Raw genomic sequence first — 23,720 nt, forward strand, 5'->3', positions numbered from 1 at the left:
GAACGCCGTCTTCTATTCGTCTCCCACCTTGATTCGGATTAGATTATATGCCCCTTTCAGGTCAATCTTAGAAAACCAGGTTGCCCCCAGAACCTGGTAAATAAATCCGGAATCAATGGGAGAGAGTATCTATTCTGGATAGTGATCTTATTTAATTTCCGGTAATTGATACAAGGCCTAAGACCACCATCCTTCTTCTTAACGAAGAAAAAACCCGCTCAAATAGGAGAAACAGAAGGTCTAATGTGCCCCTTACCGAGGCTTTCCTTAATATAATCCTCCATGGCCTTGCGTTCGGGCTTAGAAAGATTATAAATACGTCCCTTAGGAAACCTGGCGCCTTCTACTAATTCTATGGCGCAATCATAAGGTCTATGGGGTGGTAGAACCTCCGGGGTAGGTGATGAGAACACATCAGAATATTCCCTAATGACCGTGGATAATATATTAGATTCTACTGAGACCCCAGCTTGTACCACAGACAAGCACGAGTCACACTTAGGCCCCCATTTCACCAACTCCCCCCTGGATCAATCTATAGTGGGGTTGTGTAATCGGAGCCAAGGCAACCCTAGTACCACCTCGACCGGTAAGTTCTTCAGGACTAAGAGAGAACATTTCTCAGAGTGGCAAACACCCATGGTTAAAGAAATCTCTGAGGTACATGACCTCACCATACCACCTACCAGGGGAGTGGCGTCAATAGCCATGACATGGATGGGTGTAGGAAGAGAAAAAATTGGAATACCCAGTCTAATGGCGTACTCAGAATCAATAAAGCTGGCCGCTGAGCCAGTCAATAAAGGCCTTACCTGGCCATTTATTAACCCCCAGAGGTTTTTCCTCACAACATACCGAGCACAGCGACTGAGCTGCACCTAGGACATGTAACCGATGAGTGTGACGCTCCTGGCCTAGGAGGCCACATGTTCAGCTGATCAGCGAGGATGCTGGGAGTCGGACCCCCACCAATCGGAAACTGATGACATGTTCTGAGAATAGGTCATCAACATTCTTTGCCTAAAAAACCCCTTTAAAAATAACAAAGATACACTGAGTTTGCGGCACCCTCCATCGGAAGCCGTATGCATGAAGATATTTTCCACTAGAAGCACTGCAATGGCTCACACTGACAATTATCAATGTTTTACAGAACTATTGTGGAGTCAAAAAGTTGCAACTTTTGTCGCAACACGCCCTATTTGTCACTTTTCACTCGTCTAACCATTTTTCAAAAGTAGTGAGAGAAGTGAGCGGGGCTCAGCGAGAGCCACCAGCACATAGCTGATGTAGATTTTAATTATTGGTGCACAGGGTGCCTGGAGATGCACCAAATTTGTGCCTCTTAATAATTTTGGCACATTCTGCCCCTATGGACTTTAAACTAATGCTACTTTCACATTAGCGTTTTTTGCGGATCCGCAAAAGCGCTTCCGTTACAATAATACAACCGTCTGCATCCGTTATGAACGGATCCGGTTGCATTATGTCTTCTATGTCTTATGCATTATGTCGTCTTGAACACCATTGAAAGTCAATGGGGGACGGATCCGTTTTTTATTGTGTCAGAGGAAACGGATCCGTCCCCATTGACTTACATTGTGTTTCAGGATGGATCCGTCTCGCTCCGCAACACATAGTGGATAGAAAAATGCTGCTTGCAGCGTTTTTCTGTCCGCGATAGGGACGCAACCAAAAGGAACGGAATGCATTGAATGGGGACAAAACTGAAGCATTTTCTTCCGCTATTGAGATCCTATGACGGATCTCAATAGCGGAATTGAAAACGCTAATGTGAAAGTAGCCCAAGACTGTTGTTTGTAATGCCACTCTTAGTATATCTATCTCACTGTGTGACAAGTTTGGTGCATCTTATGCTACTTTCACACTGGCATTTTGGCTTTCCGTTTGTGAGATCCGTTCAGGGCTTATAAGTGGTCCAAAACGGATCAGTTTTGCCCTAATGCATTATGAAAGGAAAAGGATACACTCAGAATGCCTCAGTTCCGTCTACATTCCGCTTTGGAGCCTGACACCAAAACGCTACTTGCAGCGTTTTGGTGTCAGTCTGACGAGACTGAGCCAAACGGATCTATTCTGACACACAATGTAAGTCAATGGGGACGGATCCGTTTTCTATGACACAATAGAAAATGGGTACGTCCTCCATTGACTTTCAATGGTGTTCAAGACGGATTCGTCTTGGCTATGTTAAAGATAATAATAACGGATCCGTTCTGAACGGATGCAGACACTTGTATTACCTCAAAAGGATCCGTCTGTGCAGATCCATACCAAACGTGAGTGTGTAAGTAGCCTTACTAGACATGCTAGACACTTCTCTTTATTATGCCAGCTCTTGGCTTACTTAAGGGTTCACCAGCGATGTCCCTATCAAACTGCTTGCTTATAGACACATGGCTATGGTTCACCTCAACAAAACATTGTTTTTCTATTGTTGATCTGAGGCTCCATTTCCGAGTTATGATGGTTTTTCCTCAATAGGCAAGTTAGGCCTTTGGTGCTATGAGGGCATCACCGTTGCTCTAGTTACATCCAAGTTCCAATCATTTCTGTGGCCAGCGCCTCCCTGGCTGCTTTGATGGACAGGGTCAGGCTGTGGTAATGCAGTGAGGGAGAAGCTAGCCACAGAAACGAGTGGTACTTGGATGTAACAAGAGCAATGGTGGCACCCTCTCTAAGGCCTCCTGCACACGTTTCCGTTCCGTTTTTTGCGTTCCCTATATGGAACCATTAATTTCAATGGGTCCGCAAAAAAAACTTAATGTACTCCGTATGCATTCCGTTTCCGTATTTCCATTCCGTTCAAAGATAGAACATGTCCTATTATAAAAAAAAAATATTCAAGAGCTGTTTTAGTTATTCCACGTAATCTTTATGTTTTTTTGGTGCGCTGAATCCGAAAATGACCTTCCTTTTGTCATAGGACATCACATTTCCTGACAATTTAGGTAAGGTGGTAAGGTACTATGTTAAATAAGGCAATGCCTCAAAATAAATAGACTTAGAAAATTAAAGTTTTATTACAATTTTTTTAAGAAAATCCTTTTTTTTAACTGAAATGAGCTCACCTACACACACTAAACTCGATTCTTCTTCCCTGTGAGGCTCCTATTGGTGAATTTATGCTTGTGAGTAGCATCTGGAATGTCTCTCTGAAGCATCCAACAGTAGTCTGCCATCATTGTAATGCTCCATTTTCCCTTGTAACTCCTTTCCATCTCTTTAATGTCTTGGTGGAATCGTTCACCTGTTCCTCAACTCACAGGAAAGTAGTCAAAGAAATGCACTTTCAAACTCATCAGGCAACCTAAAGCTTGAAATGCTTTCAGCATTCGTCCGATGATCTTTTTGTAGTAAGGATCTCTGTTATTGCCTAAAAATTTTTGTACGACTTCTTTAAATGCAATCCACCCTTCTTTTTGAGGATCCTGGTATTGACAAAATCTTGATCAACTATAAGCCTTCTAATGTCTGGTCCGACGAACACACCTTCCTTCAATTTTGCCTCCGACAGGCCTGGAAACTTGGTGACCAAGTATTTGAAGCATTCTCCATCTCTTCGAAGTGATTTTACAAATTGCTTCGTCAATCACAATTTTATGTGGAGAGGTGGTAGAAGAACTTTATGGGAAGGTACCATTTTTTTCACTGACTGTTAGCATTCTCGGCTGCCAACTCTTCTTGGTCCGGTGATTTTGTTGGTCTCGACTGTCCCATAGACACAGAAAACAAGGGTATTTGGTATACCCAGCTTGTTGCCTGAGCCGCATGCACAAGACCTTCAAGTCCCCATACACTTGCCAACCATGGTTTTCATATTTAAGTTTACGAAAAACCAATTCCAAGTTCTCGTAGGTTTCCTTCAAGTGTACGGAATGACCTACAGGTATGGAAGCGTAAAAACCACTGTCGTGGAGTAAAACTGCTTTGAGACTTCTTTGCCCTGAATCATATAGGATGTTAAATTGACCCATCAGACCTTCGACATCGATGCAATAAACCAACTTGTCTTCCTGGGCGAAGTAAGGAACGAACTCCTTTTCACGATGTCTGAACCATGAAGATGACACTCCTGGCTACAATAAATTCCTGCTTTTCAGCCTTGATCCGAGTAACTCAGCGGCATCTTTGGGAAGATTCAAGTCTCTTAGGCTACTTTCACACTAGCGGCAGGATGGATCCGACAGGCTGTTCACCCTGTCGGATCCGTCCTGCCGCTATTTTGCCATGCCGCCGCTCCGTCCCAATTAACTATAATGGGGAAAGGGCGGAGCTCCGGCGCAGCACGGCGAAAGGCCGCTGGACTAAAAGTACTGCATGTCTGACTTTTTAGTCCGGCAGCCTCTTACCGCTAACTGCCGTGCAATGGGGACGGAGCGGCTGTCCAGCGGCATGGCGAAATAGCAGCAAGACGGATCCGACAGGGTGAACAGCCTGTTGGATCCGTCCTGCCGCCAGTGTGAAAGTACCCTTACCAAATCATTCATCTCCTCCTCAGAAAACAATTTTGGTCTTGTATCATCTTCAAATTCAGAACTTGATTCGTCATCTGGTTCAGGTATGCACCTTCATTGGAGCTAGGTATCTCTTCCAAGGTAGCAGGGGGCTTGGGTACTGGTATATTGCAAATGTTTAAACAGCCGTAACTAAGGGAAAAATTCAAGGAACACAGTGGTATGTGAAGAAACTAAAGATTGCTTTATGCATAATGCTGCTGCACCAGTAACATATGCTAAAATTGATTTTTTGATGAAAACATGACAGTTACCCTTTAAAGATGAAAAACATTTTAAGCAATATCAGTGTATTATTTAGGTTTTGTACAATTTCAGAGTGAAAAAAAAGGAAAATGGTACCTTGCAAAAATATGGGATCTGAAGGAGATTTTAGCATCCAGATAACTTTGACAGAGGTCTCAGACCTTAACCCCTTCCCGACTGCATTCCGTTTATATACGTGCTAATTACACAGATAGCAGATAGCACGTGTATAGATGTCAGGCAGCTCTTTAATCCAAGCGCTGAAAAATGCTTGGATTAAAGCTTCTGCCCCTGGACTGCTGCTGTCACAGACAGCATACAGTGCAGTAATGCAGGCAAGGGGCCAATCAGAGTGGTTCCTTGCCGGCATTCGATCTGATTGGTTAGTCTGTGGAGACTAACCAATCGGATCGCGGCAGTGCTCTGCAGATCAGAGCCTGAAATCAGGTAGTGTGTCCTCCGTGCCCCCCGATCTGTGGGACCCCCTGTGCGCCTCCAACCCCTCTGTCCCCTGATGCAGTTCCCCACCGCCCCCATCCATATTCATGTATCCTGCCCCTGATGCGGTCCGCCCCCTCCACATACATTCATCCTGCCACCTTTATGCTGGCCGTACCTCCCCCCTTTCCAGCGCTGCCCCCTGCCCCCAGCTGTATGCTAACACTCTGCTGTAACCCCTTAGATGCTGCGGTAGCGGCATCCATGGGGTTAATAGAGGGAGGGGGCTCCCTCTCTCAAACATCGGGGCTGCCGCGCTGCGATGTCAGCACCCGATGGTTGCCATGGCAACCGGACACCTTTGCAAAGCGTCCGGTTGCCATGGCAACCATCGGGTGCTGCCACCTACAGGAAATCTGATAGTATTATACTTTGCAATGCAATAGCATTGCAAACTATAGTACAGCCATCAGCCCCACTGGATCTTCAAGATCCAAGAGGGACTTGATAAAAAAAATGTGAAAATAATAAAAGTAAAAATAAAAAAATAAATAAAAATGTAAATTAAAAAAATAAATTGCCTTTTCCTATAAAAAAAAAAAAAAATACACATATTAGGTATCACCGTGTCTGTAACGACCGTCTCTATAAATATATTACATGATAGACCCCGTCCGATAAACACCATAAAAAATAAAATAAAAACAGTGTAAAAAAAGCCTTTTTTGTCAGCTTACATCACAAAAAGTGCAACACCAAGCGATCAAAAAGGTGTATATCAAACAAAATGGTACCAATAAAACTGTCACCTCATCCAGCAAAAAATGAGCCCCTACATAAGAAAATCGCAAAAAAAATAAAAAAAATACAGTTCTTAGAACATTGAGACACTAAAACATAATTTTTTCATTTCAAATATGCTATTATTGTGTTAAAGTGACATAAATAAAAAAAAGTGTACATATTAGGTATCGCCGCATCCGTAACAACATGCTCGATAAAAATATCACATGACCTAACCCCTCAGGTGAAGACCGTAAAAAAATATCTAAAAACAGTGGCAAAAAATCCATTTTTGTCACCCTACATCACAAAAAGTGCAACACCAAGTGATCAAAAAGGCTTATGACCACCCAAAATAGTACCAATCAAACCGTCACCTCATCCCGCAATTTTTTTTACCCTATTTAAGACAATTGCCCAAAAAATAAAAAAGCTATGGCTCTCAGACTATGGAGACACTAAAACATAATTTTTTTGGGTTTCAGAAATGCTATTATTGTCTAAAACTTAAGTAAATAAAAAAAAGTATACATATTAGGTATTGCCACGTCCGTAACGATCTGCTCTATAAAACTCTCACATGACCTAACCCCTCAGATGAACGCTGTAAAAATAAATAAATAAAAACTGTTCCAAAACAGCCAATTTTTTGGTCACCTTGCCCCATAAAGTGTAATAATAAATGACCAAAAAATCCTATGTACCCGAAAATGGTACTAATAAAAACCTCAACTCTTTCTGCAAAAAACGAGTCCCTGCACAAGAATCACCAGAAAAATAAAAAACATATGGCGTTCAGAAAATGGAGACACAAAAACATAATTTATTTTTCAAAAATGCTTTATTATGCAAAACTGAAACAAACAAAAAAAAGTTGACATATTTGATATCATTGCGTCTGTAACAACCTTGTCTATAAAAATAGCACATTATCTACCGATGAATCTTGCAAGAAAAAGTGCCAAAACAGACATTTTTTGGTTACCTTGCCTCACAAAAAACGTAATATAGAGCAATTAAAAATCATATGTACCCCAAAATAGTACCAATAAAACTGGCTCCTAGTTTCCAAAATAGGGTCACTTTTTGGGAGTTTCTACTGTAAGGGTGCATCAGGGGGGCTTTAAATGGGACATGGCATCTAAAACCAGTCCAGCAAAATCTGCCTTCCAAAAACCATATGGCGTTCCTTTCCTTCTGCTCCCTGCCATGCGCCCTTACATCAGTGTACGACCACATGTGGGGTGTTTCTGTAAACCACAGAATCAGGGTAATAAATATTGAGTTTTGTTTGGCTGTTAACTCTCAATGTGTTGAAGAACAAAAATGTAATAAAATGGAAAATCTGCCAAAAAAGTGAAATTTAGAAATTTCATCTCCATTTTCCTTTAATTCTTGTGGAACACCTAAAGGGTTAACAAAGTTTATAAAATCAGTTTGGAGTAACTTGAGGGGTGTAGTTTCTACAATGGGGTCATTTATGGGGGTATCCACTTTGTAAGCCCCACAAAGTGACTTTAGACCTGAACTGGTCCTTAAAAAGTGGGTTTTGGAAATTTTCTTAAAAATTTTAAGCATTGCTTCTAAACTTCTAACGTCCTAAAAAAATAAAATGACATTTCCAAAATGATGCCAACATGAAGTATACATATGGGGAATCTTAAGTAATAAATATTTTATTAGGTATGACTTTCTGTTTTAGCAGCAGAGAAATAGAAATTTAGAAAATTCCGAATTTTTCAAAATTTTGGGTAAATTTGGGATTTTTTCATAAATAAAGGTGAAATATATTGACTCAAATTTATGACCATAATGAAGTACAACGTGTCAAGAGAAAACAATCTCAGAATGGCTTGGATAAATAAAAGTGTTCCAAAGCTATTACCACATAAAGTGACGCATGTCAGATTTGTAAATTTTGACCTGGACACTGGGGCATCAATGACCCTTGGTCATGAAAGGGTTAAATAGCCTGTTAGGGTTAAGGATTGTTCACAATCATCATTAGACAAGGTCAGGTGATACAAATTTCTAAGATTTATAAATACCCAGGCTCCTTTAATTTTGTCCCCAAAACAGCAGCCATGGGTTCTTCTAAGCAGCTGTATAACACTCTGAAATGAAAATGGTTGAGGCCCCCAAAACACGAGAAGACTATAAGAAGATAGCAAGCTTTCAGATTGCCATTTCTTCAGTTTGAAATGTAATTAAGAAACGGCAGTTAACAGGAACAGTGGGGGTCAAGACAAGGTCTGGAAGACCAAGACAAATTTCAGAACTGCAAAAAACCTTTAGGAAGATTTAGCAGACTCTGGAGTTGTGGAAAATTGTTCTACTGTTCAGTAACACCTGCACAATATGGCCTTCATAGAGCAGTCATCAGAAGAAACCCTCTCTTGTGTCCTCACCACAAAATTCAGTGTCATAAGTTTGCAAAAGAACATTCAAGCAATAGTCATGCAATTTGAAAACAAGTCCTGTGGACCGATGAGGTTTAAATAGAACTCTTTGACCACAATGAGTATAGGAATGTTTGGAGAAAATAGGGCACAGAACTTCATGAAAAGAACACCACTCCAACCATTAAAGAGGTATTCCGGTAGGTACAAGTTATCCCCTATTCACAGGATAGGGGTTTAACTATCAGATCGGAGGGGATCCTAAAGTTAGGACCCCCACCAATCACGATCCCTGCAGGCCCCTTGATGCTCCTCTAAAATGAGCTGTACTCGGCTATCTCTGGAATTCACATAGAAATGAGTGGAGCAGCTGTGTACATGTGTGACCAGCTACTTCGGTAATTTTAGGAGAGCTTCAAGGCGCCTGCATGGGGTGGATCAATGGGGGTGGTTGTGTTGCAGCCAATGGCATGGGAAACACTTCACGGGTAGAAATGAAATTCCAGCAAATTCTGACAGGCAAACATAACACCAACTGTAAAAAAGCTGAAGTTGAAAAGAGGATGGCTTATACAAGTGGATAATGATCCTAAACACACCTCAAAATCCACAATAAACTAACTCAAAAGGCACAAGCTGAACGTTTTGCCATGGCCCTCACAGTAGCCTGATCTGAATACCATTGAAAATCTGTGGATAGACCTCAAAAGAGCAGTGCATGCAAGAAGGCGCAGGAATCTCACAGAACTGGAAGACTTTTACAAGGAAGAATGGATGAAAATCCCTCAAACAAGAATTGAAAGACTCTTGGCTGGCTTTATAAGCTGTGATACTTGCCAAAGGGAGTGCTACTAGGTACTAACCATGCAGGGAACCCAAAGTTTTGGTTTGGGTCCTTTAACTTTTTTGTTATTTGGAAAATGTAAAAGATAAAAAAAAAAAAATTGTTTTGCTTAACCACCTCAGCCCCCAGTGCTTAAACACCCTGAAAGACCAGGCCACTTTTTACACTTCTGACCTACACTACTTTCACCGTTTATTGCTCGGTCATGCAACTTACCACCCAAATGAATTTTACCTCCTTTTCTTCTCACTAATAGAGCTTTCATTTGGTGGTATTTCATTGCTGCTGACATTTTTACTTTTTTTGTTATTAATCGAAATTTAACGATTTTTTTGCAAAAAAATGACATTTTTCACTTTCAGTTGTAAAATTTTGCAAAAAAAAACGACATCCATATATAAATTTTGCTCTAAATTTATTGTTCTACATGTCTTTGATTAAAAAAAAATGTTTGGGTAAAAAAAAAATGGTTTGGGTAAAAGTTATAGCGTTTACAAACTATGGTACAAAAATGTGAATTTCCGCTTTTTGAAGCAGCTCTGACTTTCTGAGCACCTGTCATGTTTCCTGAGGTTCTACAATGGCCAGACAGTACAAACACCCCACAAATGACCCCATTTCGGAAAATACACACCCTAAGGTATTCGCTGATGGGCATAGTGAGTTCATAGAACTTTTTATTTTTTGTCACAAGTTAGCGGAAAATGATGATTTTTTTTTTTTTTTTTTTCTTACAAAGTCTCATATTCCACTAACTTGTGACAAAAAATAAAAACTTCCATGAACTCACTATGCCCATCACGAAATACCTTGGGGTCTCTTCTTTCCAAAATGGGGTCACTTGTGGGGTAGTTATACTGCCCTGGCATTCTAGGGGCCCAAATGTGTGGTAAGGAGTTTGAAATCAAATTCTGTAAAAAATGACGAGTGAAATCCGAAAGGTGCTCTTTGGAATGCGGGCCCCTTTGCCCACCTAGGCTGCAAAAAAGTGTCACACATCTGGTATCTCCGTATTCAGTAGAAGTTGGGGAATGTGTTTTGGGGTGTCTTTTTACATATACCCATGCTGGGTGAGATAAATATCTTGGTCAAATGCCAACTTTGTATAAAAAAATGGGAAAAGTTGTCTTTTGCCAAGATATTTCTCTCACCCAGCATGGGTATATGTAAAATGACACCCCAAAACACATTCTCCACCTTCTCCTGAGTACGGAGATACCAGATGTGTGACACTTTTTTGCAGCCTAGGTGGGCAAAGGGGCCCATATTCCAAAGAGCACCTTTCGGATTTCACTCGTCATTTTTTACAGAATTTGATTTCAAACTCCTTACCACACATTTGGGCCCCTAGAATGCCAGGGCAGTATAACTACCCCACAAGTGACCCCATTTTGGAAAGAAGAGACCCCAGGGTATTCGCTGATGGGCATAGTGAGTTCATGGAAGTTTTTATTTTTTGTCACAAGTTAGTGGAATATGAGACTTTGTATGAAAAAAAAAAAAAAAACATCATTTTCCACTAACTTGTGACAAAAAATAAAAAATTCTAGGAACTCGCCATGCCCCTCACGGAATACCTTGGGGTGTCTTCTTTCCAAAATGGGGTCACTTGTGGGGTAGTTATACTGCCCTGGCATTTTCCATGGGCCCTAATGTGTGGTAAGTAGGTAAATGACCAGTGAAATCCGAAAGGTGCTCTTTGGAATGTGGGCCCCTTTGCCCACCTAGGCTGCAAAAAAGTGTCACACATCTGGTATCGCCGTATTCAGGAGACAGGGGAATGTGTTTTGGGGTGTCTTTTTACATATACCCATGCTGGGTGAGAGAAATATCTTGGCAAAAGACAACTTTTTCCATTTTTTTATACAAAGTTAGCATTTGACCAAGATATTTATCTCACCCAGCATGGGTATATGTAAAATGACACCCCAAAACACATTCCCCAACTTCTCCTGAGTACGGCGATACCAGATGTGTGACACTTTTTTGCAGCCTAGATGCGCAAAGGGGCCCAAATTCCTTTTAGGAGGGCATTTTTAGACATTTGGATACCAGACTTCTTCTCACGCTTTGGGGCCCCTAGAATGCCAGGGCAGTATAAATACCCCACATGTGACCCCATTTTGGAAAGAAGACACCCCAAGGTATTCAATGAGGGGCATGGCGAGTTCATAGAAATTTTTTTTTTTTGGCACAAGTTAGCGGAAATTGATATTTTTTATTTTTTTCTCACAAAGTCTCCCGTTCCGCTAACTTGGGACAAAAATTTCAATCTTTCATGGACTCAATATGCCCCTCACGGAATACCTGGGGGTGTCTTCTTTCCGAAATGGGGTCACATGTGGGGTATTTATACTGCCCTGGCATTCTAGGGGCCCTAAAGCGTGAGAAGAAGTCTGGAATATAAATGTCTAAAAAATTTTACGCATTTGGATTCCGTGAGGGGTATGGTGAGATTTTATTTTTTGTCACAAGTTAGTGGAATATGTGACTTTGTAAGAAAAAAAAAAAAATTCCGCTAACTTGGGCCAAAAAAAAGACTGAATGCAGCCTTACAGAGGGGGGGGGGGGGATCAATGACAGGGGGGTGATCAATGACAGGGGGGTGATCAGGGAGTCTATATGGGGTGATCACCCAACTGTCATTGATCACCCCCCTGTAAGGCTGCATTCAGACGTCCGTATGATTTTTACGGATCCGATCAGTCTATCAGTGGATCCGTAAAAATCATGCGGACATCTGAATGGAGCTTTACAGGGGGGTGATCAATGACAGAGGGGTAATCAATGACAGGGGGGTGATCAGGGAGTCTATATGGGGTGATCACCACAGTCATTGATCACTCCCCTGTAAGGCTGCATTCAGACGTCCGTATGATTTTTACGGATCCTATCAGTGGATCCGTAAAAATCATGCGGACATCTGAATGGAGCTTTACAGGGGGGTGATCAATGACAGAGGGGTAATCAATGACAGGGGGGTGATCAGGGAGTCTATATGGGGTGATCACCACAGTCATTGATCACTCCCCTGTAAGGCTGCATTCAGACGTCCGTATGATTTTTACGGATCCGATCAGTCTATCAGTGGATCCGTAAAAATCATGCGGACATCTGAATGGAGCTTTACAGGGGGGTGATCAATGACAGAGGGGTAATCAATGACAGGGGGGTGATCAGGGAGTCTATATGGGGTGATCACCACAGTCATTGATCACTCCCCTGTAAGGCTGCATTCAGACGTCCGTATGATTTTTACGGATCCGATCAGTCTATCAGTGGATCCGTAAAAATCATGCCGACATCTGAATGGAGCTTTACAGGGGGGTGATCAATGACAGAGGGGTAATCAATGACAGGGGGGTGATCAGGGAGTCTATATGGGGTGATCACCACAGTCATTGATCACTCCCCTGTAAGGCTGCATTCAGACGTCCGTATGATTTTTACGGATCCGATCAGTCTATCAGTGGATCCGTAAAAATCATGCGGACATCTGAATGGAGCTTTACAGGGGGGTGATCAATGACAGAGGGGTAATCAATGACAGGGGGGTGATCAGGGAGTCTATATGGGGTGATCACCACAGTCATTGATCACTCCCCTGTAAGGCTGCATTCAGACGTCCGTATGATTTTTACGGATCCGATCAGTCTATCAGTGGATCCGTAAAAATCATGCGGACATCTGAATGGAGCTTTACAGGGGGGTGATCAATGACAGGGGGGTGATCAGGGAGTCTATATGGGGTGATCACCTCCGTCATTTATCACTCCCCTGTAAGGCTGCATTCAGACGTCCGTATGATTTTTACGGATCCGATCAGTCTATCAGTGGATCCGTAAAAATCATGCGGACATCTGAATGGAGCTTTACAGGGGGGTGATCAATGACAGGGGGGTAATCAATGACAGGGGGGTGATCAGGGAGTCTATATGGGGTGATCAGGGGTGATCAAGGGCTAATAAGGGGTTAATAAGTGACGGGGGGGGGGTGTAGTGTAGTGGTGCTTGGTGCAACATATTACTGAGCTGCCTGTGTCCTCTGGTGGTCGATCCAAACAAAGGGGACCACCAGAGGACCAGGTAGCAGGTATATTAGACGCTGTTATCAAAACAGCGTCTAATATACCTGTTAGGGGTTAAAAAAATCACATCTCCAGCCTGCCAGCGAACGATCGCCGCTGGCAGGCTGGAGATCCACTCGCTTACCTTCCGATCCTGTGAACGCGCGCGCCTGTGTGCGCGCGTTCACAGGAAATCTCGTGTCTCGCGAGAGGACGCACCGGCGCGTCCACCCAGAACAACAGGACCGCCGCAAAGACGCAATCCTGCGTACGGCGGTCCTGAGGTGGTTAAAATACAAAGGGAATGTGTCATCTTTAACGTTGTCTTTTGGAGATCATTTCATCTTCATCTTGCTTAAAGGGCTTCTGTCACCCCACTAAACTCATATTTTTTTTGTGTACTTATAATCCCTATCCTGCAATATATCTATACATTATGTTATTCATCATTTTCGTTCAGTAGATATGTCAAAAAACATACTTTTATAATATGCTAATTACCTGTCTACCAGCAAGTAGGGCGTCTACTTGCTGGTAGCAGCCGCAAAAAAAACGCCCCTCCTCCTGTTGATTGACAGGGCCAGCCGCGATCTCCTCCTCCAGCCAGCCCTGTCAGCATTTCAAAAATCGCGCGCCTGTGTTGATTCGGCGCAGGCGCTCTGAGAGAAGGAGGCTCGCCTCCTCAGTGCGCCGATGACGTCTTCTCTTTCGGTGACGTCATCGGCGCAGGCGCACTGAGGGAGTGCTGAGGAGGCGAGCCTCCTTATCTCAGAGCGCCTGCGCCGAATCAACACAGGCGCGCGATTTTTGAAATGCTGACAGGCCAGTCGGAGGAGGAGATCGCGGCTGGCCCTGTCAATCAACAGGAGGAGGGGGCGGTTTTTTGGTAGACAGGTAATTAGCAAAAGTACGTTTTTTGACATATCTACTGAACGAAAATGATTAATAATATAATGTATAGATATATCGCAGGATAGGGATTATAAGTACCCCAAAAAAAAAATGAGTTTAGTGGGGTGACAGAAGCCCTTTAACTGTTCACAGTAACAGAAATTTTGACCAGGGGTGCCCAAACTTTTGCATGCTACTGTGTGGATGCGGAAAGCTCACGGAGGTTGATTTCCTCATCCGTAGGTCCGCACTGACCACATTTGTCTGAAAGACGCCATACAGCAAGTTGGTCCATGATGCGGACCAAACATGCCCATTGAAGTCTAAGGCTCCTTTAAAAACCACTGACACAACATGGATGTCATCCATTTTCTGTCAGTGGTTTGTCACAGATTATTGGTAGGAGATGCTCTGGAAATTAATTTTCTGCTAAGCAGGATCCGTAGAATATGGATGACAAACAGTGGGCAAAAAATAGATAAGCGGACCAAACACATATCTTCATTGATGAAACACTGATGAATTTTCCACTGACATCAAATGGACATGGAAATGCGAACAAGGCCTTATGCGATGTTTTTTTAGCATCAAAATATGCAACGGATATATGCCAGTAATCTGTAATGTGTGCATTTACCCTAAGGGTTCCTGCACATGTTGCGGATTACGCACATTTTTTCCATGTGGATTTCATGTGGAAAAACCGCAGCATAAGGGCTCGTGCCCAAAAGCGTACTTGCTCAGTTTCCATATTGCCTACCGTAAACGGCCGGTCCGCAATTTATGGGCACTGGCCTTCTGTTCTCTGAATCATGGATGCGGACCTATTGACTGGAATGGGTCTACATCCGCCAGATACGCCCGAAGGCTTCTGATCTGTGCCTCCACACCGCAAAATGTTCTATCTTTGGCCGTATGTTGTGGATTGTGGACCCATTCAAGTCAATGTGGAGTGCACATGGCTAGTGCCCTTGCATAGGCACTGAGCAAGTACGCATGAGCACTAATACTGTACCAGCAAAGTGTATGAGATTAGACAAATCCCATGTACATTTTGCTTTATTTTTCTTAGGCTACTTTCACACTTGCGGCAGTGTGATCCGGCGGGCAGTTCCGTTGTCGGAACTGCCCGCCGGATCCGCCGATCTGGGTGTGACTGAAAGCATTTGTGAGACGGATCCGGATGCGGATCCGTCTCACAAATGCATTGCAAGAACGGATCCGTCTCTCCGGTTGTCATGGCATGCGCAGGCCGGATCCGGCATTCCAGTATTTTGAATGCCGGATCCGGCGCTAATACATTCCTATGGGGAAAAATGCCGGATCCGGCATTCAGGCAAGTCTTCAGATTTTTTCGCTGGAGATAAAACTGTAGCATGCTGCGGTTTTCTCTTTTGCCTGATCAGTCAAAACGACTGAACTGAAGACATCCTGATGCTACGATCAGGATTGCGTGCGGAAAATCCGCACTGTAGGTCATGTACATTTTATTCTATGAGAATTTGAAATTCTCAGTGCACACAATGCAGATTTTTTCCGCACGGATTTTGACCTGCGGTGCGGATTTTAAAATCCACAGCACGTCAATTTATTTTATTTTTCCTGACCGGATTTTCTTCATTCACTTAGTAAAATCCGCACCAATTGATGCGGATTGACCGCACAGATTTGCCTGCGAACACCTGCGGATTTCAGTAGCGGATGCTCTGCACATGAATCCTGAACGTGTGCATGTACCCTTACTCTCCTTTCAGAATGCATGGGGATATACCTGATCAGTTCTTTTGTGGTATAGAGCCCCTGTGACAGAACTCTATGCCGGAAAAGAAAAAGCTAGTGTGAAAGTACCCTTAGGTGCAGAAATTGATCTGCAGAGAAAATTCAGAAATCTTCAGCATGTCCATTGTTGTTGCACACGGTGCAGATTTGAATGCAGAAGATTCACACCAAAACTGCCCATAAATCTGCACTATTTAATGCGGTTTTGGTGTGGTTGTTCTGTTTATACACTGCTCAAAAAAATAGGGCACACAAAAATAACATACTAGATCTGAGTTAATTAAATATTCTTCTGAAATACTTTGTTCTTTACATAGTTGAATGTGCTGACAACAAAATCACACAAAAATTAAAAAATGGAAATCAAATTTTTCAACCCATGGAGGTCTGGATTTGGAGTCACACTCAAAATTAAAGTGGAAAAACACACTACAGGCTGATCCAACTTTGATGTAATGTCCTTAAAACAAGTCAAAATAAGGCTCAGTAGTGGGTGTGGCCTCCACGTGCCTGTATGACCTCCCTACAACGCCTGTGCATGCTCCTGATGAGGTGGCGGACGGTCTCCTGAGGGATCTCCTCCCAGACCTGGACTAAAGCATCTGCCAACTCTTGGACAGTCTGTGGTGCAACGTGACATTGGTGGATAGAGCGAGACATGATGTCCCAGATGTGCTCAATTGGATTCAGGTCTGGGGAACGGGCGGGCCAGTCCATAGCATCAATGCCTTCGTCTTGCAGGAACTGCTGACACACTTCAGCCACATGAGGTCTAGCATTGTCTTGCATTAGGAGGAACTCAGGGCCAACCGCACCAGCATATGGTCTCACAAGGGGTCTGAGGATCTCATCTCGGTACCTAATGGCAGTCAGGCTACCTCTGGCGAGCACATGGAGGGCTGTGCGGCCCTCCAAAGAAATGCCACCCCACACCATTACTGACCGAATGCCAAACCGGTCATGCTGGAGGATGTTGCAGGCAGCAGAACGTTCTCCACGGCGTCTCCAGACTCTGTCACGTCTGTTACATGTGCTCAGTGTGAACCTGCTTTCATCTGTGAAGAGCACAGGGCGCCAGTGGCGAATTTGCCAATCTTGGTGTTCTCTGGCAAATGCCAAACGTCCTGCACGGTGTTGGGCTGTAAGCACAACCCCCACCTGTGGACGTCGGACCCTCATGGAGTCTGTTTCTGACCGTTTGAGCAGACACATGCACATTTGTGGCCTGCTGGAGGTCATTTTGCAGGGCTCTGGCAGTGCTCCTCCTTACACAAAGACGGAGGTAGCGGTCCTGCTGCTGGGTTGTTGCCCTCCTACGGCCTCCTCCACGTCTCCTGATGTACTGGCCTGTCTCCTGGTAGCGCCTCCATGCTCTGGACACTACGCTGACAGACACAGCAAACCTTCTTGCCACAGCTCGCATTGATGTGCCATCCTGGATAAGCTGCACTACCTGAGCCACTTGTGTGGGTTGTAGACTCCGTCTCATGCTACCACTAGAGTGAAAGCACCGCCAGCATTCAAAAGTGACCAAAACATCAGCCAGGAAGCATAGGAACTGAGAAGTGGTCTGGGGTCACCACCTGCAGAACCACTCCTTTATTGGGGGTGTCTTGCTAATTGCCTATAATTTCCACCTGTTGTCTATCCCATTTGCACAACAGCATGTGAAATTGATTGTCACTCAGTGTTGCTTCCTAAGTGGACAGTTTGATTTCACAGAAGTGTGATTGACTTGGAGTTACATTGTGTTGTTTAAGTGTTCCCTTTATTTTTTTGAGCAGTGTATTAACAACCCCATTGAAGCCTATGGGGAAAACCACACTATAGAAGGTGCAGTCACACAAATAACTGACATGCTGCAGATTTTATACTCCACACAAGTCACTTTCTGCAAGGAAGAAAAAAGCTAAATTTGTCAAATCTCATTCACTTTGCTAGTACTCTATTATGCTGCTGTTTTTTCTGCACAAAAATCAACGTAGAAAAAACGAGTGTCTGTGCTCAAATCCGTGAGCAGATGGTCAGTGATGCATGCGTGAAGTATCCGGGTTGGGTCCATGTGTCCGTTTTTTGCTGTCCGTGTTTCACTGACACTGAACAGCTGAAAAATAATTTTCAACGCATCTCTTCTTAATGATACGTTAAACACGGATGGCATCCCCGTGGTTTTCACGGACCCATAGACTATAATGGACTGTGAGGGATCAAGATAGGAAATGCATCTGTGCTGAAAATACGGATCCACGGACCGTGCTAAAACACTGGTGTGTGAATGAGGCTTAATCCTCACAGTGTGCAGTTACCCTAAGGCAGTACGATCTCACATAAGAGCCGAATGCATTTCTGCAACATATGCGCTTTTGCCACAGACCTCACTTTCCTTTGGAAAAGGGTGAAATCCGCAAATATAATTAATAGGCTAGCCGCTATGGTTTGGAAATCCACACAGCAGGTCAATTTCCACACTAAAAAAAATCAGCAAAGTGTACATGATTTGCTGGTACTATATTAGGCCTCATGCACACGACCGTATGTATTTTGAAGTCTGCAAAAAATACGGATGACGTCCATGTGCATTCCGTATTTTACGTAACGGAACAGCTAGCCCCTAATAAAACAGTACTAATTTTTTTGCGGAAAGTAAACAGAATGCACACGGACTACCGTATTTTTCGCCCTATAAGACGCACCTAGGTTTTTGGGGAGAAAAATAAAAAAAAAATATTTTTAACCAAAAGGTGTGCTGTGTGTTTGGAACTAATGGGGGGATCTGTGGATGGCACTATTACTGGGGATCTGTGGATGACTGACACTGTTATGGGGGGATCTGTGGATGACGGACACTGTTATGGGGGGGATCTGTGGATGACGGACACTGTTATGGGGGGATCTGTGGATGACGGACACTGTTATGGGGGGGATCTGTGGATGACAGACACTGTTATGGGGGGATCTGTGGATGACGGACACTGTTATGGGGGGGATCTGTGGATGACGGACACTTATGGGGGGATCTGTGGATGACGGACACTGTTATGGGGGGATCTGTGGATGACGGACACTGTTATGGGGGGGGATCTGTGGATGACGGACACTGTTACAGGGGGATCTGTGGCTGGCACTGTTACAGGGGGGGATCTGTGGATGGCACTGTTATGGGCTGGGGGGATCTGTGGGTGGCACTGTTATATATGTGCCATCCACAGACCCCCAGCCCATAACAGTGACATCCACAGACCCCCCCAGCCCATAACTGTGCCATCCACAGATCGCCCCCGCCTCACAATATAAGATGTTATATTCATTTATTGGTTATTAAACATGCCCCCTCAGTCCTATTACTACCTTACATCCTAATCGCTTCTGTAGAATTCAGCCGGGCGGCAGGCGCGTCTCTCACTGACGTCACTTGCCTGCTTCATTCAGGCACATGACAAGAGTTATGCTGCCGCCCGCCTGAATTCTACAGATGCGATTAGGATGTAAGGTAGTAATAGGACTGAGGGGACATGTTTAATAACCAATAAATGAATATGACATCTTATATTAGTATACCGGAGCAGCGGGGCTATAGTACACTGACTGCACCGCCCCGCCGCTATTGCCAGCCCCCAGATCCTCCTCCCAGTCCCTCCCCGAGTCCCCGCTCGCTCCTACATCGCAGCTTGCGATGTAAAACGGCAAGCATTCGCCCCATAAGACGCAGGGGCATTTCTCCCCCATTTTGGGGGAAGAAAAAGTGCGTCTTATGGGGCGAAAAATACGGTAATTTCCGTTTTTTTTTTTGCGGACCCATTGAAATGAATGGTTTTGTATACGGTCCGCCAAAAAGATGGAACGGAAGCGTAAAGAAAATACGTTTGTGTGCCTTATGCTGTGGTTTTAACGAAGAGTAATCTGCAACATGTGCAGGTCCCCTAAGGAGGGCTGCACACGATGTTGATTATATACGTTTTTTCCCTCATTAAAAAAGTACACACAGTACCAGCACAGTGGATAAGATTACACCGATCTGATGTGCGCTTTGCTTTTTTTCTTAGGCGCGGAAATTGTTGTTTGGATTTTGAAATCTGCAGCATGTCAGTGGTTGGATTTTTCTTGCGCGAATTTCACTATTTTTAATGAAAAATCCAAAAATCAAATAAAAACTGCACAAAAAAAACACATTTTTGTATGATTTTGGTGCAGATTTCTTGCATATGGTGTGCTGTCCGCATCTTTTGCGGCCCCATTGAAATAAATGGGTCCGCATCCAACTCACAAAATATACTTGGGGCCATATTGCTTCATTTTTCCGCACCGGCCCATAAGACGCACCTAGGTTTTTTTTAGGAGGAAAATAAGAAAAAAAATTTTTTTTAACCAAAAGGTGTGCTTTTGAACTAAAGGTGGTCTCTGCATGACACTACTATGGGGGATCTGTGGATGGCACTGTTATGGGGGGGGGATCTGTGGATGGCACTGTTATGGGGGGGTGATCTGTGGATGGCACTGTTATGGGGGGGTGATCTGTGGATGGCACTGTTATGGGGGGGGCTGTGATCTGTGGATGGCACTGTTATGAGGGGGGTGTGTGATCTGTGGATGGCACTGCTATATATGTGTCACCCACAGATTCCCCACCCCATAACAGTGCCATCCACATATCCCCCACCCCATAATAGTGGCATCCACATATCCCCACCCCATAATAGTGGCATCCACAGATCACCCCCCATAACAGTGCCAACCACAGATCTCGCCCCCCCTTCCCATAACAGTGCCATCCACATATCCCCCACCACATAATAGTGGCATCCACAGATGCCCTAATATACGGGAGCTAAACCTGTGGGAGAGGCCGGTGTCATGCAAATGCGGCGGGGCCGGTGCGGTCACTGTACTCCGGCCCCACCGCTCACTGACTGCTTTATTGCGTAAACATTTTGTAATAATAATTTTAATTGATGTTCCGATCCCCAGCCCCATCTGTACTACTTACTAAATGTCCTGTAGCAGGCAGAGCAGGGCAGGCGGCCGGAACTCACTGACGTCACGTGCCTGCGCCGCCTTTATGAATGAAGTAGGCGGCGCAGACACGTGACGTCAGTGAGTTACGGCCGCCTGCCCTGCTCTGCCTGCTACAGGACATTTAGTAAGTAGTACAGATGGGGCTGGGGATCGGAACATCAATTAAAATTATTATTACAAAATGTTTACGCAATAAAGCAGTGAGTGAGCGGTGGGGCCGGAGTACAGTGACCGCACAGGCCCCTCCTCCCTCCCCCGTCCAGCTGATACATCGCAGACTGCAATGTAAAATGGCAGCATTCGCCCCATAAGATGCAGGGGCATTTCCCCCCCACTTTTGGGGGGAAAAAAGTGCGTCTTATGGGGCGAAAAATACGGTAACTTATGACAAGGTGCAGCATGGTGGCCTTGGTTCAAATCCAACCAAGGACGACATCCGCATGGAGTTTGTATGTTCTCCCCGTGTTTGCGTGGCTTTTCTCCTACACTCCACAAACATACAAATAGGCAAAATGGCTTCCTACGAAATTGACCCTAGTGTGGGTTGGGATTGACTTCCCAGGGAGCTGCTGCAGCCACATAAATTAGGTGCACCCTCTGGCAGTCTGTGCTCCGAGACTGAAATCTACTCCAGTCCCTGACAGAAGAGGATTTCAATTCTCATTTCCGCCTGGAAACAGACATAAAAAAAAGGACTTCCACGTGGCTCCAGGTCTGTACTGCGAAAGAAAGGACACGCCCTGAGTGCACACAGCCAGTGACCGTGTTCTGCAATCAATTTAATCAATGTACAGCACCTCCACCAGCCTATGTTCATATAAAAAACTTGTTAGATTATTTATTATATTTGAAAGTATGGTGGGGCCCCAAAATAAATTTTACTGGTGGGCCCTAGGTACCCCAGTCCGACACTGTTCACAGGGCAGTGATCGGGCACAAACGATCGTACAAGTGTTTGGGAATGGGCACTACAGTTTTGTAGGCAGGGCCTCACGTGCAAGTCTGTCATATAGGGCTGCGTGCACACACTGACTTCGGGGGGGGCACCCAGGGTTTGGCGCCACAGTGTCCAAACTTATTTCTCACAAAGGTCCCAGGGGACATAATTCTGGTTACAAATCAAGCTCCCCGTAACTGTAAACTGCTGGGCGTGGGGCAAAATACCCGAAAAATAGCAAAAGTGCTTATCCACTGAAAAAAAACCCACTCTACTCTTCTGACCAAGTGCATTTCATACAATCTTCTCAAAAAATAGTCCAGTCACGTCATGAACAGCCCCGTGTGCGCCCAGGCTTTCACCAGTATATCGAGCACAGCTCCCCGCCGTTGTAGACTGGCACCCTGGAGCTCCTGCCCAGCTGACCCCACAAGGGAGCCTCCCTACCAGCTCTGCCAGTTACCATGATGTCTGCTGGGTGATCACGGCGCTACGTGACGTCACAGCCCATGCGCCCTCTTCATTGGCTACTGGATTTGTCTTTTGGAGAATCCAGGTTTCCTATAGGTTTTCCCTGGGATTGCGGGCGTGGCTGAAGTGGCGGGAACCTTGAGTGTGTGCGGGTGAGCCCTGTGTGTCCGGGAGCTCAGCTGGGCACTGGCTGGGTGACCTCTCCCTGGCAGCAGCGCATAAGTGGATCACTCCTCCCAACCTCCGCCGCGCTAATCGGATTCCTCCTCCTAATCCTCTGTCACAGCGGCCAGGTGACAGACATCTGCTCTGTTCTGCCTATGGATCTGTCACGAGCTAAAATGAACCGCAAACAGCGAGGGGTGCCGGGGGCCGGCTATCCGGATTATCAGACGGGAGAGGACGGAGACAGGAAGATCTCCAAATTTGTGAGTACCAGGGTGGCACTGATCACGTGGCCTGGCACGGCTGTCAGTGGGACATCTGCACATGTGACCACAATCTTTCAGATTATTTGTGTCTTTTGTAGGTGGTCGCACGTCATGTGACTATTAACCATTTCCTGGCCTGGATAGGACGGGCCAAACCTGTCCTAGTTACACCTGTACCCCATTGTGACACACACCTGTGGCTCCGATCAGTAAAGTGGAACGCCGCTGCTGAGTTTTTCCTGTTAGGGTACTTTCACATTAGCGTTATTCTTTTCCTGCGCTGAGTTCCGTCACAAGGGCTCTATACCGGAAAATAACTGATCAGGCATATCCCCATGCATTCCGAATGGAGAGTCATCCGTTCAGGCAAAAGAGAAAACCGCAGCATGCTACTGTTTTATCTCCGGCGGAAAAAACGGAAGACTTGCCTGAATGTCGGCATTTTTTTCCATAGGAATGTATTAGTGCCAGGCAGCGTTTTGGTGTCCGCCTCCAATCGTTATGGTGACTGATCGGAGGCAAACTGATGCATTCTGAGCGGATCCTTTTCCATTCAGGATGCATTAGGGCAAAACTGATCCGTTTTGGACCGCTTGTGAGAGCCCTGAACGGATCTCAGAAACGGAAAGCCGAAACTCCAGTGTGAAAGTAGCCATTTTGTGGTACATATATAACGTAATAACTTTTATTACTTTTTTTTTTTTTGCGGTGGGAATGGGGAAAAACAGTTTTTTTGTACGTTCCATCATTATCTCTTCCACAATAACCCCTTTAAGGGCTCCAGGTTGGTACAGTAAAATGAGCTTACTGTATAGTGCAAACCCAAAGTGTCGCCCACCAGCCCGCCCTGAGTAACAGGCAAGTACAGGAAGCCACATTAGTCT

General features: G+C 44.7%; 1 protein-coding gene across 1 annotated transcript in view; it reads left to right on the forward strand.

Moving 5' to 3' along the window:
- Positions 1–22,562: 22,562 nt before the first annotated feature.
- The window catches only part of DIAPH3 (diaphanous related formin 3), a 754,726-nt gene continuing 753,568 nt past the window's right edge, over positions 22,563–23,720 (forward strand). Inside the window, 1 exon segment of the mRNA XM_040425381.1 lies at positions 22,563–22,833. Coding sequence (XP_040281315.1) covers positions 22,726–22,833 — 108 coding nt within the window. The 5' untranslated portion in view covers positions 22,563–22,725.

The sequence above is a fragment of the Bufo bufo genome, chromosome 3 (genome assembly GCF_905171765.1).
Source record: "Bufo bufo chromosome 3, aBufBuf1.1, whole genome shotgun sequence".
Classification (NCBI taxonomy): domain Eukaryota; kingdom Metazoa; phylum Chordata; class Amphibia; order Anura; family Bufonidae; genus Bufo; species Bufo bufo.